This window comes from Anguilla anguilla, chromosome 10 (genome assembly GCF_013347855.1).
Source record: "Anguilla anguilla isolate fAngAng1 chromosome 10, fAngAng1.pri, whole genome shotgun sequence".
NCBI lineage: Eukaryota > Metazoa > Chordata > Actinopteri > Anguilliformes > Anguillidae > Anguilla > Anguilla anguilla.
Window position 1 is genome coordinate 617,209 of NC_049210.1, and position 14,453 is coordinate 631,661.

The 14,453-nt window shown below is 50.6% G+C and overlaps 1 protein-coding gene across 1 annotated transcript; it reads right to left on the minus strand.

The window, feature by feature from the left end:
* Positions 1-760: 760 nt before the first annotated feature.
* ppm1f (protein phosphatase, Mg2+/Mn2+ dependent, 1F) lies at positions 761-13,751 on the minus strand. Its single transcript, XM_035379114.1, has 8 exons — positions 13,558-13,751; positions 12,510-12,795; positions 8,361-8,473; positions 6,632-6,834; positions 5,520-5,708; positions 4,587-4,730; positions 4,229-4,322; positions 761-3,874 (listed from the first exon to the last, which is right to left on the minus strand). Exons 2-8 carry the CDS (start codon positions 12,680-12,682, stop codon positions 3,537-3,539), a joined length of 1,254 nt encoding a protein of 417 aa, XP_035235005.1. The 5' UTR covers positions 12,683-12,795; positions 13,558-13,751; the 3' UTR covers positions 761-3,536.
* Between the last annotated feature and the right edge of the window lie 702 nt (positions 13,752-14,453).

Here is a 14,453-nt window from a genome sequence, read left to right on the forward strand (position 1 = left end):
TATTATTAGTAGATTCGTGTTAATAGTTAGGGTACCTGTGTGGCATAAGACATTCTAACATGCCAAACGCGCCCACGTCTTTTAGACATTTGAACGCGTTGAGTGAAATTTTTCAAAATTATCAAGACACTTTCATTTTGTGGACTGATGTAGCCTAAGATTCTATACTACATTTTAGAACCAATATGTATGTAGCACAGAAATAGTTTTAGTTTTAAGGGTATGTTTTAGTATGGTAATAATTGTTGTATGTTGTAACTATGTTGTGCATTTACAACGTAATTTCCCAGATCTTTTATTTATTTTTTAAAAGTTATTTAGTTGTGCCATTTTACACAAACTGTTTAGACACGACAGTCACAGGCAGCAAACACCAGCGAACACTGAGGCTGCATGTATAGAAGCCCTAAAGGGCGAGTGGACCATGTTAAACACACGGCTGTTCTGGCTCCTGTCACAGAGGTAAAGCTCTCAGTCTGAACACAGTGCTGTTCACACACTGTGCTCACCTGTGCTCACCTGTGCTGTGTGCAGACACACACCTGTGCTGTATATATTTTTCATACGCATTTACTACAGCCTGAACACATTCAGTCACAAGGGAGATGTCATTTATGTGTGTTTGTGTTCACATGAGTGTGTGTGTGTATGAACAGAAGGGTGCGCACACACACACACACACATACATACATGCACACACGCACGCGTGAACACACACATGCGCACACGCATGCACACACACACACAAAGGAGTTTTCCATGTCTTTAATTTCTTTAATCCTGTTTTTCATCACACCGTAGTACAAAAAAAGAAAGCAAATTAGAATCATTTATCTTGAGTATTTAATTACAGATTACAGCAGATCCCACACAGTAATCCAGAGGCATGTAATACTGCACAGTTACGACCATTTCAATCAAATCAAACCTAAAAAACAGACACATTATGACAAGACGGATTATCAGTTATGGTTTAATACAGATTTACACAATACATTATGGTTTTGGCAAGGAGAACGGCAGTGTCCAAGGCTGGCATTTCATTAACACTTTCACCCACCTAAAAAACAGCTGTGAGGCAGGCAGATAAATCACACAGATAAACGCTGTCTTGTGTGTGACTCCCTCACACATACACAACACCGTGGAGCCCAGCAAAGTGTGATCACAAAGCAACGATGGAAATGAAAAATGTAACACTGTAACATGTCTGTCCGGACAAGAGGTCCGACAACTCAGTCCAACGCAGTTCCAACGAAGTTCCAACCAAACCAGAGATCAGTTGGTCCTAGCCTAAACTGAGATCAGTCAGTCTCAGCCTAACCTGAGGTCAGGAGGGCTCCTAGTCCCAGTGCACACAGGTGCACTGACCCCCCCCCCCCCCCCCGAACATAACAAAAAAGATTCAGGATTTCCAAGGTCTCTGAAATAGAATGTTCAATATTAAGGATTTGGAATGAGGGTGACTGAAACCAATATTTAATGACTGTCGGATTGTGATATTTGGATATTTACTGTTGTTTATGAGGTGGGTTAAGGCACTTGCACGCTGGTATAAAATTACACAGTAACACAATCTGGGGCTGTTTCCAGTTACAGTAAATGCACAAGCTCAAAAAAAGAACTGTTTCCTCCTCAGCACTACACTACCCTGAAGGAAGATTTTCATTTTCGGTCACCTAAAAACAATGAACCAGTTAATAAAGAAAGCAGCCATTATATCAACATTATGTGAGTACAAACGTAGCATGCAATCTCATTAGCACAAAAAACACACAAAAGTCTAATACTGTATAATATCCACTTGCAACAAATCCTTCCGACTGGAGCTTGAATTCTTGCAAACGTGGGCAGAAATTCTGCTGTCCTGGTTAGAAATTAATATCACTTCCCAGATTCCCTGTGTGTTTGGATGCAGGTCACAGTTGCTTAGAGAGGGAGATTCTGCAAACATGCACAATGGAAGCAGGACTGAGCCCAGAGTCTGAAGCTACACACTAACGGCTCTCCCTGACATTCAACCCAGGGTTTCTGTCTTTGAAACGTGCCCCAGCTGCACACAGATCTGGGGGCTGGTGTTTCTGTCCGTTGTTGGGGTTTGTGGTCACCTGTGAAGGTCACTGAAAGCAGGACTGAGCTGCAGAGAGGCCGGCTGATCAGCTCTCGTATTCAGTCTGGTTTCTTACACTCATCAAACAGCCCAACGTGTGGGACAGGCAGGGTGTGGGACAGGCTGCATGAGGGACAGGCAGGGTGTGGGACAGGCTGCATGAGGGACAGGCTGTGTGTGGAACAGGCTGCATGAGGGACAGGCTGTGTGTGAGACAGGCAGGGTCTGGAACAGACTGCATGAGGGACAGGCTGTGTGTGGGACAGGCAGGGTGTGGAACAGACTGCATGAGGGACAGGCTGTGTGTGGGACAGGCAGGGTGTGGAACAGGCTGCATGAGGGACAGGCAGTCTGATCAGGCTGCTAAGACCCTTTGCTCTTTTATGCAGTGGCTTTTTTATACTGTTTTTATTAAGGTTATTTTCTGCAATTTTCCTGTCACTGGAAGTGGCCAAACCGTTTGAACTGTGATATCAGGCACTGATATCAATCAGGAGGTGCGGTGACATCACCACCCAAACGCTTCCCGTCAGACAGGCACACGGCATTGTGGGCCGGAGATGAGTCAGGCTGTGCGCTCGACCCCTGATTAAAGCGTTTCCTGGAACAGACCTGCTGCTCCGCTGCCTGCCTGCAGAGCTCAGCGCCTGATTCTGCAGAGCGGACAGAGAGAAACCTGCAAAACAGCCAAGCTCCGCCTCTCAAAGCTGAGGTCACCAGCCCCAGTGGCTGCTGGTCTGTGCATCCATCCTTGGCCGCGGTTAGTCCAGGTGGCAGAGCGTTTGATTGGCTTACTGATGGATGGTTTAGAGTGACCCAGAAAAATGTGCAGGCCCACGGCATGCTGGGAAATGGGCTGTGGTGAAGTACAGAATCAATCCCCAGGTACACTGTGATAGAGTCAATCCCCAGCTACGCTGTAGAATCAATCCCCAGGTACACTGTGATAGAGTCAATCCCCAGCTATGCTGTAGAATCAATCCCCAGGTACACTGTGATAGAGTCAATCCCCAGCTACGCTGTAGAATCAATCCCCATTTACACAGCGGTAAAGCAGAATCAACCCCCAGTTATCCCGGACTTCTGTGGATTTAGTACATAATGTTCTGTTATGCTGAAGAAGAGAGAGAGATTTTTTCTCAGGTCAGTTCGGTGTGAAAACAGTAACACACCCACAATGCAAACACCAGTATGCGTACCTTACCCTTGTACAAACAAGCCCTAGAACACGCCACACCCCCCCTCCCTGCGCAAGCTGCTCTTCCAGTGACCTTCCAGGGACCAGGCAGGTTGGTGCTTAAATACCCCTCTGTGGTGCAGTCCCAGGGCAGGCTGGTGTTTAAATACCCCCTGGAAGTCTCTGAGGAACTGTAGAAAAACGTCTGTAAATAAAATCGGGGGGTGGGGGAGGGGGTCTGTCCCACACTCACTGTTCCGCTGTACTCTGGTCCGGTGCGGGGGCGGGGCCTTGGGGGGGCGCAGCCTCCTGCAGCAGCAGGGCGGGGTCTCGCAGGAACACCAGCAGCACGGTGATGTTGTCGCTGGACCCGGCACTCTTGGCGTGCCCCACCAGGTGCTGGGCCACGGGACCCCCCCGCCCCCCGCTCTCCCGCAGCCCCGCCTGCACCAGCCCCGGCACCTCGGCCAGCCGCACCGCATCGAAGAAGCCGTCGCACGCCAGCAGCACGTAGTCCTCGCCCCCGGTCAGCCTCTCGGCCGCGCAGTCCGCCTCGCTGGAGATGTACGGCTTCTGGTCAAAGTCACCTGAGGGACAGAGCAGAGCGAAGCTGTCCCAGCATGCACTTCTGCCCTGCACCCACAGCGCTGCACACCGTGACTGTGCGCTAGCTGCAGCTAAGCCTGGCTCTTACAGGCAACACCAGCGTGTCAGAAGCTAACAGACTGCACACACACACACACACACATTGCATACTGTTCCTACCACACACACATACACCCACACTAACACTGTTCCCAACACACACACACTGTTCCTACCAAACACACGTTGTTCCTACCACAAACACACAGTGTTCCTGCTATTTTAAGAGCACTCCACAACAATGGCTTTATGCTGCCGTTGCTTAGCAACACCATTGTATAAGCTGTGTCACTCACCGATTGCCCTGGAAACAGCGTAAGTGCCGTTGACACGCCAGCATCCCATGAAGGCGATGCAGCCGCCCAGATCCTCGATCCTGCGCTTCTCGTCCTGTCCGGGGGGGTCAGACAGCTGTCAGGGGGGCTGTGAACAATACTAACAATACTGCCAATACTGGCGGGGTGGGGAGGGGGATCCTCTTCACTCATACTGTAGAGTCATTAGTGCACTCAGACCTGGTTTATGCCCTTAATTCTGTGACTGTACAGACAGACTCAGCAGGACAGACTGACTGCGCAGACAGACTCACAGCCGGACAGACTGTGACTGCGCAGACAGACTCAGGAGGGGGTGTGGTCGGGCGGGGTCTCTTACCTCTCTCTCGGGTTTGTGAGGCTCCATCAGAGTGACGGGTTCTCCCTGACGAACCAGCATCACCTGGGAGTCACCCAGCCAGGCCACGTGCAGCCAATCACCAGCCAGCATGACTGCCACGCCTGTACTGCCACTGCGCAGACGCTGGAGAGACACACACGCACGCACACACACACACACATGCACACAGACTGAGTGAGTTTTTCCTGTGTTTACACTGTAAGATAAACCCTAAAATGAGAGAGTGTATTCACCATTTACACCCAAAATCTCCTCATTAATGTCTGCCTGGCCGATGCAGCTTTCACTTTACTGCTAGTTTTACTGCCCTCTAAAGGGTTAAAGTGTTAAATGTCTCAGGTGAGGTACAGACTCAGGTGTGGTACAGTCTCAGGTGTGGTATAGACTCAGGTGTGGTATAGACTCAGGTGTGGTACAGTCTCAGGTGTGGTATAGACTCAGGTGTGGTATAGACTCAGGTGTGGTACAGTCTCAGGTGTGGTATAGACTCAGGTGTGGTACAGTCTCAGGTGTGGTATAGACTCAGGTGTGGTACAGTCTCAGGTGTGGTATAGACTCAGGTGTGGTATAGACTCAGGTGTGGTACAGTCTCAGGTGTGGTATAGACTCAGGTGTGGTACAGTCTCAGGTGTGGTATAGACTCAGGTGTGGTATAGACTCAGGTGTGGTACAGTCTCAGGTGTGGTATAGACTCAGGTGTGGTACAGACTCAGGTGTGGTACAGACTCAGGTGTGGTACAGACTCAGGTGTGGTATAGTCTCAGGTGTGGTATAGACTCAGGCGTGGTATAGACTCAGGTGTGGTACAGTCTCAGGTGTGGTATAGACTCAGGTGTGGTATAGACTCAGGTGTGGTATAGACTCAGGTGTGGTACAGTCTCAGGTGTGGTACAGTCTCAGGTGCAGACGCACCTCTCTCTTGGCTTTCTCCCTGAACATGTCGTCTGTACGCGTGAAGGCTCTCTTCAGCGCACTGGCCAGGTCGCTCTTCAGGTCGTCATGGTAACCGAGGACCACGTGCAGATGAGTGGCAGCGTACGTGGCCGCGTCGACCCCGCCATGTCCGTCAAACACTGCGAAGTACCCACGATGCACCCCGTCCTGTGAGAGGGGCATAATTAGAGATCACACCTTCAGCCAATGAGAATTGCAGAATGGACAACAACAAAAACTGCAAGAAAATAGGAAAGCTGATATTAAAAAGTGCTTTAAAAGAACTTTGTAGAGACTTTCGAAATTTGAAGAGAACTAAATCTCGAGTTTTCTCATCTGATATCTCACAATTAAAGCACCCATTAGAGACCAGCTCAAGCAGGTTTGTCTCCCTGAAAGCAGCTTCTCTCTGTCGAGCGCTCTGACCCCTCAGAGTACAGGCAGAAGCAGGAGTGACTGCAGGGCCTACGCACAGCTAATTAATTCTGTAATCACTAATCATTTAAAAAGGCAATTAACCTATTAGCCCACAGCAAAAGAACAAAACGGAACGTTCTAGCAGTGGAGCAAGAAAAGAGGAGCAGCGGAACAGGAGGCGGGGCCAGGCTCCGTGTGTACAGCGTTCCAGCGGCGTGCACAGTGGCGTGGCGTAGCAGATTGTGTGAGGGTATAGCAGAGTGTGTGTGAGGGTGTGGGTGTAGCAGAGTGTGAGGGTATAGCAGAGTGTGTGATGGTATAGCAGAGTGTGTGAGGGTATAGCAGAGTGTGTGATGGTATAGCAGAGTGTGTGAGGGTATAGCAGAGTGTGTGAGGGTGTGGGTGTAGCAGAGTGTGTGTGAGGTATAACAGTGTGTGTGAGGGTGTGAGTGTAGCAGAGTGTGTGTGAGGGTGTGGATGTAGCAGTGTGTGAGGGTATAGCAGAGTGTGTGTGAGGGTGTGGGTGTAGCAGAGTGTGTGTGAGGGTGTGGATGTAGCAGTGTGTGAGGGTATAGCAGAGTGTGTGTGAGGGTGTGGGTGTAGCAGAGTGTGTGTGATGGTGTGGGCATAGCAGGGTGCGCGGTGGTGTAGGCTTAGCGTAGCGAAGCACATACCTGCAGCCCGAAGAGCTGGTTGAATTCAGGGAGCGTCACGTGACGGTCCTCCATCTTCCTGCGCGCATTGCGGATGGCGTGGACGGAGGTCCAGAGGGGGCGGGCGGGGCCTGCCGGAGGGGCCGGGCTTCTCTTTGCCCAGGTGAACACCACCTCCCGTAGCTTATTGAAGAAAAAGCGCTGGAGAGGTTCAGACAGGAGTACTGCAGAGCCAGGAGAGGGAGGGGGGGACAGAAAAAGCCAGATGGAGGAAATTAATACCAATGTCCTGAGTTTTAAGAAGTTTTCAACTTTTAAAATCTTAGTAATGAATTTTTTTAAATCACACATCACATCTTGACATATCCTAAACAACACCATCTGTCATAAGAATGATAGCAGATTTGAGTGCAATTCCAGATATTGCCACTAGAGGTCAGCCACATCCTGCTGCTCAGGGCATTTCCTAGACAAAATGGCTCTGCCTTCACAGGTCGGCCATGACCACCGTCTGACACAACACGTGTCTGCAGCTGGGAGGTATCCTGGCAAACAACGAGGTTCAGACTGAAACCTTAACCCTGTGGTCAGTCAGAAAGCCTCTGCACACTCAACTGCAGGCAGTCTGCCCAGGAAGGAACTGTCCTGGTGGTATCTGTGAGTATATGTGTGTGTGTTTGTGTATATGGTTGAATGTGTGTGGGGGTGTGAGTGTGTGTGTGTGTCTGAGAGAGAGAGTATTGTGAGTATGTGTGTGTGTGTGTGTATATGGTTGAATGTGTGTGGGGGTGTGAGTGTGTGTGTGGGAGGTAGGCAGAGGTGAGCTACTAAGACATGTAAAAACGTGCCGTGAAGCTGCTGCTATTTTGGGTGGAGAATGTTTTCTGCTGGAGAACTGATCAGGGACGATGCTGAGCAGAGATATGCTCTGTAGCGATAGCATTAGCCATAGCACTGGCTGAGCTGTTTTCCCTGCCAGGGGGGCAGCATAAGGCCTGCTTTGTTCCCCTTTAGATGTAGGTGGAGCGTGGCTAATGGGGCCCTCAGTTAGCCAGCTAATCATGCTAATGAGCTCCTGCCCTAAACAGAGTGGCCTGGTTATTCAGCTAATCATGCTAACGAGCTCCTGCTCTAAACAGAGTGGCTTGGTTACCCAGCTAATCATGCTAACGAGCTCCTGCTCTAAACAGAGTGGCCTGGCTACCCAGCTAATCATGCTAACGAGCTCCTGCTCTAAACAGAGTGGCCTGGATACTCGGCTAATCATGCTAACGAGCTCCTGTTCTAAACAGTGTGCCTGGTTACCCAGCTAATCGTGCTAATTAGCTCCTGCTCTAAACAGAGTGGCCTGGTTACCCAGCTAATCGTGCTAATTAGCTCCTGCTCTAAACAGAGTGGCCTGGTTACCCAGCTAATCGTGCTAATTAGCTCCTGCTCTAAACAGAGTGGCCTGGTTACCCAGCTAATCGTGCTAATTAGCTCCTGCTCTAAACAGACTGGTTAAAGCACCTGCTGAGGGCTGAAACCCGTTTGCCATCAAAATGAAACCATCAGGTATGGAAACCATGTGACAGGAAGTACAGCCACCCAGAAAGTTGGAAAGCTGGAAAGTTCTGTTCTTTAGCGCTGGCATGAAACTAAAGTTTAACTAACGCATTACCATAGCATGGCGTGTGCAGTGCTAAAACCGGCTGAAAATGTGTTTGATCACCGTTTGTGATTATGAGCGGGGCGGGGTGGGAGCACTCACACAAGCTGTCCTGCTCAGAGTCCGTGGGGAGATGGTAGGGGGTGAGGTCACTCTTTAGGAGCTCCACCAGTGCAGCATGGGACAGGGCCGAGCTCAGGAGGGGCGGGGCATTCCTGCAAGATTTTATCACCCTATGACATCACATCACCTCATGACATCATAACATCACATAGCATCATCACAACATCCTGGGCTTGATGGGTGGGGAGTTTGGGCTTGAGGGGCAGGGAGTTTGGACTTGAGGGGCAGGGAGTTTGGGCTTGAGGGGCAGGGAGTTTGGACTTGAGGGCCGGGGAGTTTGGGCTTGAGGGGCCGGGGAGTTTGGGCTTGAGGGGCGGGGAGTTTGGGCTTGAGGGGCGGGGAGTTTGGGCTTGAGGGGCAGGGAGTTTGGGCTTGAGGGGCAGGGAGTTTGGGCTTGAGGGCCGGGGAGTTTGGGCTTGAGGGCCGGGGAGTTTGGACTTGATGGGTGGGGAGTTTGGGCTTGAGGGGCAGGGAGTTTGGGCTTGAGGGATGGGGAGTTTGACTTTGAGGGGTAGGGAGTTTCTGTACAGAACTCCAGCTCTCTGGAGTCTGTGGGGTACAGGTATGTGAGGAAGGTGTGTTGTACCTGTTTTAGCATGACAAGACTTGCCCAGACAACCTGAGTAAAATACCAAATAGACCAGTCTCCTCTGGAGATTAAAACTGCTTTCATTTCAAATTCCACAAAAATTCAGGAAGCCACGTTCATGGCTTCTAAAATTGATGACGCTGGTGGATAAAGTTCCTCAGTGAAATCTGCAGCTGCAGCACTTCACAAAACTCCCAGCCACCGCCAATAGCAATCGAATTCATTCTTTTTTTTTTTTTAACAAAACATATCAGTTCAGTTCAGGGTCTGAAAATCTCTTCCTTGCTTTGAGGGCTTAGGTTGGAAAACAGAGAGGAAAGATGGAGATGATGTTGGAGATCAGGGTCAAGAGTCAAGGGTCAGGGGTCAGGGCAGGGTGGCAGTGGAGAGTGGGGTGAGCAGATGGCACACCGGGGGAGCAGCTGTTCCCATTTGGGGTGACAGGGGGGTGCCTGTCAGTCAGGCCCCAGCCCCTCCCAACATGGGGGAATGTGGGCGGGGCCAGGCGGCAGAGCGCAGGCTTTAGGTCTCGTTTTGGGGAGGAGAGTCTGCGCTGTTGTTTCTCTTCAGCGCTCAGACGTCAGGCACAGTGCAACACAATTACAGCAGAGCTCTCTGCAGCCAATCAGCACACAGACCAGGGGCCTCCTCCTGTAACACACTCCATACACTGCACACGGGCTCAGCGATAATTACCGTTAATTACCGCTGCTAATTACAACCATTACATGAAGTAAAACTATGCATTATAATGCAGTGGGATGATATAGGCTATATGGATTGAGACTCTCTCCAGATTTGGGGCTCTACGGAGGGTAAGAGGAGTTATTTTTCCTGGTGAATGGAGGCCCCTCCCCCGCCGGACGGACTGCAGCAGAGTGCTTTTCATCTCCCCCATTCCGGCTGGATTCCTGGAATTCCCTGGAGCCTCCTAAATCTGGAGCTTGAGTTACCCTGCACCCTGCAGCACCTCAGATTTACACACACACACTGTCTCTCTCATACAGACACACACACACTCTCTCTCTCACATACAGACACACACACACACTCTCTCTCTCTCTCTCACATACACACACACACATACTCTCTCTCTCTCACATACACACACTCTCTCTCTCTCGCTCACATACACACACACACACACACTCTCTCTCACATACAGACACACACACACTCTCTCTCTCACATACAGACACACACACACACACTCTCTCTCTCTCACATACTGACAGGCACACACACACACTCTCACGTACTGACACGCACACACACACGCACACAAGCACAGAGCTGCCCTAAACTAAAGCGCCGGTTAGCGCAGAGCTGCGTTAAACTATAGCGCCGGTTAGCGCAGAGCTGCGCTAAACTATAGCGCCGGTTAGCGCAGAGCTGCGCTAAACTAAAGCGCCGGTTAGCGCAGAGCTGCGCTAAACTAGAGCGCCGGTTAGCGCAGAGCTGCGCTAAACTAAAGCGCCGGTTAGCGCAGAGCTGCGCTAAACTATAGCGCCGGTTAGCGCAGAGCTGCGCTAAACTAAAGCGCCGGTTAGCGCAGAGCTGCGCTAAACTAAAGCGCCGGTTAGCAAAGAGCTGCGCTAAACTAAAGCGCCGGTTAGCGCAGAGCTGCGCTAAACTATAGCGCCGGTTAGCGCAGAGCTGCGCTAAACTAAAGCGCCGGTTAGTGCAGAGCTGCGCTAAACTATAGCGCCGGTTAGCGCAGAGTTGCGCTAAACTAAAGCGCCGGTTAGCGCAGAGCTGCGCTAAACTAAAGCGCCGGTTAGCGCAGCTATCGCGCTCCCGGTGCGGCAGGAGGGGTGTCGCCAGGCCGGATTCCGGAGAGTTCCAAGCCGGCTGCAGCTCTCTGTTCTCCACAGCCTCTGCAGCAGCTGACAGGCTGCAGTAAACAAGCAGCCACACAAAGGCAGACCGCTAATTAGCATGATCACATGACAGGGTGGAGGCGGGGCCCCACTCCCCCCCTACTGCACAGAGAGAGAGAGAGAGAGAGACAGAGGAAGAGATTATGAGCGGGAGAGAGAGCCAGAGAGAGGGGGGGAAGAGAGGGAAAGAAGAAAGAGTCTGGGGGGAGATAGAGAGAGAATATGGTTTGCTGCTACACGGTCGCCAGCCTTTTTCTGTTTCTCACCCCGTCCCACTGACGGGATTCTGCTCGACCACATTTTTAATGCGGTGACCGTAGGCCCACCGCCAACAGAGAGACCCGCCCCTGCCCTGGAGAGCCACGGCTGGCTGTGGGCGAGGGACAGGAAGCTGGCCTTCAGGGACTTCCTGTCGGCAGTCCAGCGGAACGGCAGCAGGAGAGGCGAGCCAGATAAGAGCTGAGCTCTGCAGCTCGTTAGCCGTGGTGCTAACGAGGGCCAGGGGCAGCCTGCTGATGCGCCCGCTTCCCTAGCCTGGGGTTTGGAATGAGCTATCCCACAAGCCCCGGCAGAATTCCATCTGCCTTCAGGTTTGACGTACGCACTGCACGCCGGGGAGAAAGCGGAAACGGGCTGTGAAAAGCAGGAAGCTGAGAACAATAGAGGCTGCCCAGACAGGAAGTCAGACCTTACTGACAGACCGCTCTGTAAACCTGCTTCCCTGAGTGCCACGAAAGAACGGAAAACTCAGACTCATGCAACACAGAAACCTCCCAACACCACACTGGCCGAGCTGTAACAGCAAATATCCTTCTGTGGCACTGAACCGCGACCTGTACCGCCATTTCAGTGCGGCTGCCACAGACAAGGCTGCTGGTTATTCATTTTCAGAGCAGGAATTTGCAGAATGTCGGGGACATTAAAACACTGCCACAGACTGACACACTCCCTGCTCGCTGTGAAAACAAACCGGCAGGCTGGCGTGCAAATGCTTCAGACCCTCAGACACACTCCTACCTCCCGAAACACCCTGGCCTAATGTCAGCAGCACAGCCGCAGTCCAACCACCAGCGCACTGCAGACACCTCAGAACCAGAGAACTGTAAAGTCCTTTAGGCATTTCTCAGATAACTGATTTGAGATGCCTTGGCCATGATCTGACATGCTGGTCTTTGAAAAGCCATATAACAGCACAGACTGTACATTTCTCTTAAAGCTACCTGTACGTCTCAAATACACACTGGTATGTACAGGGGAGACTGTTAGATATACTTTCGGTTGCTGCATTCATTAAGAACAGCAGCAAACACGAGTTTCTGTAAAATGAGGCAGAACTCTGGAACTGCTTTAGGTAAGCAGGAGATGCTGTGGAGTGAAAAGGATGTTACACAGGCCACAGGCATGCCAGGACCCAGCTGTGGAAGTGACATCAGCTATGTGAAATTTAACATTTCAGCTCTATTTCCTGTGCCAGTTCAGGTGCACAAATTAACGAAAGAAGTCAGGAATTCGATGGTATGAAAAATGTGATTTCCTTCCCAGAGAAAGGGAGAGCTGTGCGCATTTTAAGCCAAGTGTCAGAACTGCACTGGAGGTTTTGTCTGAAAAGCAACAAACAGGCTGAACCCACAGGCCAAGATCACCCAAAGCCCCACCCACCTCGCGGCCAGCAGTCGGAGCGCCAGGTCCAGGCTCTCCCCCCGGACCTCGTCTGGGCTAACCCTGCCGCTGAGCGGGCTGAGGGGCAGGGGGTCGTCTGGCCCCAGCGGTTCCGGAAACTCCTTCACAAACTCGTCCAAGAAGCGTCGGGCATCCGCTGCCTCCGCGCCCATCCCGTCTGATGTTCACCGCGACTCACGGCCGCTCTCATCCACGCCGAGCGCGAGTTCCGTCCCGTGCCTCCGCACTTCCTCGCTCGGCGAAGTCCCCCGCGTGAGTCCGAAGCCTGTGATTGCAGCGCGAGATCCGAAAGACGTGCGTTTCAGTAAAAGCCTCGGGGCCTCAGGGGTGCTGGCTTTGGCTTTAAAACAAACCCGCTCCCTCAAGCCAAGATTAGGAACCTGTTTGCTAGTATGTTTCATATTGCAGAACTGTACTGTCAACTTTTAATTGCATTGCTAGATTTCGTACGCAGGTACTAAAAACGCAATGTTCCTTGTCTGGAAAAGCAACAGTCCACCGGAGACTTAACAGTACACAGGTAAAACGTACACACAATGTGGCATCTTTTTAGCAAACTAAAAGGATCTCCCTTAACTGTCTGAACACATGCTTTACTCACGCAGAGAAACAGTCTCTGTTGTTCTTCCAGCTGCAAAATACAAGTTACCCTGGCAACTGTACTGCCGCCAGACAGCACATGCACACGCGTGGAAAATGACAGGCATAACCATCTGATGCCATTTCATGTGCATTGAAAAGCACATCTAATACGCCGCGTGAGCGAGGTTATTATACACAGACATGGGACAGACACAACAATGGAAGGTATTGCTTGAGCAACAGTAGCTATCGCTGTCTTTGATGGTTCAATCGCTTGGCTTTCCTCTACAGTAAGGCCACGGCGTGTGCGTAACTTCAAAGACTTTTTTGTTTCACCGTAAACAGCTATGAATTCAAACCCAGTGTAAAATGTTCTAAATATCTGTACAAGACTAAATCGCGGCTGGATATTGACATGTGATTTTATGATAGATGCATGTCTTACCTTCACGTGGCTGTCCGTTGCAAACCTCCACTCCTTCACCAGTGAAATATACAATGTTTCTCGTCCCAAGACTCCCACGCCCTCCTGCCGCTTCTCGGGACCTCAGCCTAGCTTTCTTCCACGGAAGTCTAGCTACTGTAGCGACGTGAAAATACTGACACGGTCCGTTCCTCAGAGTCAAATAATGTCTACTACAGTGCGCATGCTCAGTAGTGGAAGCTACGCTCGCTCACATTTTCATTGCTGCGCCCTCTGGCGGACGTAATCGACAGGACGAGGAAATTGTTATTACACTCGCAACCGGCAGATGGCGTGGACGACAATATTGCCCCATTATGTTCGGTTTGACTGTCTGAACAGTGGTAGAAAAGAAATAAGGATTTAATTTAATAATTATATTTATACATTTCCATATGGCACAAGGCAGTGTCCACAGAAACTAATTAAACGCGGGGGCAAATTTGGGAACAAATATTAGTCTTTAATGTATGTGACAGTGTTCAATGTAGCACATTGATAGTAGCTTATGGGGGTTGCAACTGAATGTCCCTGAATAATCCTGTTCATTCATTATCTCATTAAATAATACCACAGTTCATTACCTCCAACACAACACTGTTTATCTAAATACATAGGCTATGAGGGCCAGATCAGTACCTCATTACACCCACCCAGCACCCCCACAGCCAGATAGCGCATACTTTACCTACCATAACCTACACATCTCATTTGACTGGCGGTGACGTCATTGTGTGCTAGTTAGCGGTGTGCTAGTGTGCTGTTATAAGGACTGCCAAGGTGGCAGAGTTTGGTTCTGTGTTCCATAAACCATAATAGCTCATGTTAGCACATTAGCTGGGCAGCTTTTATTTTAATTGACTGATTGGGGAAAAATA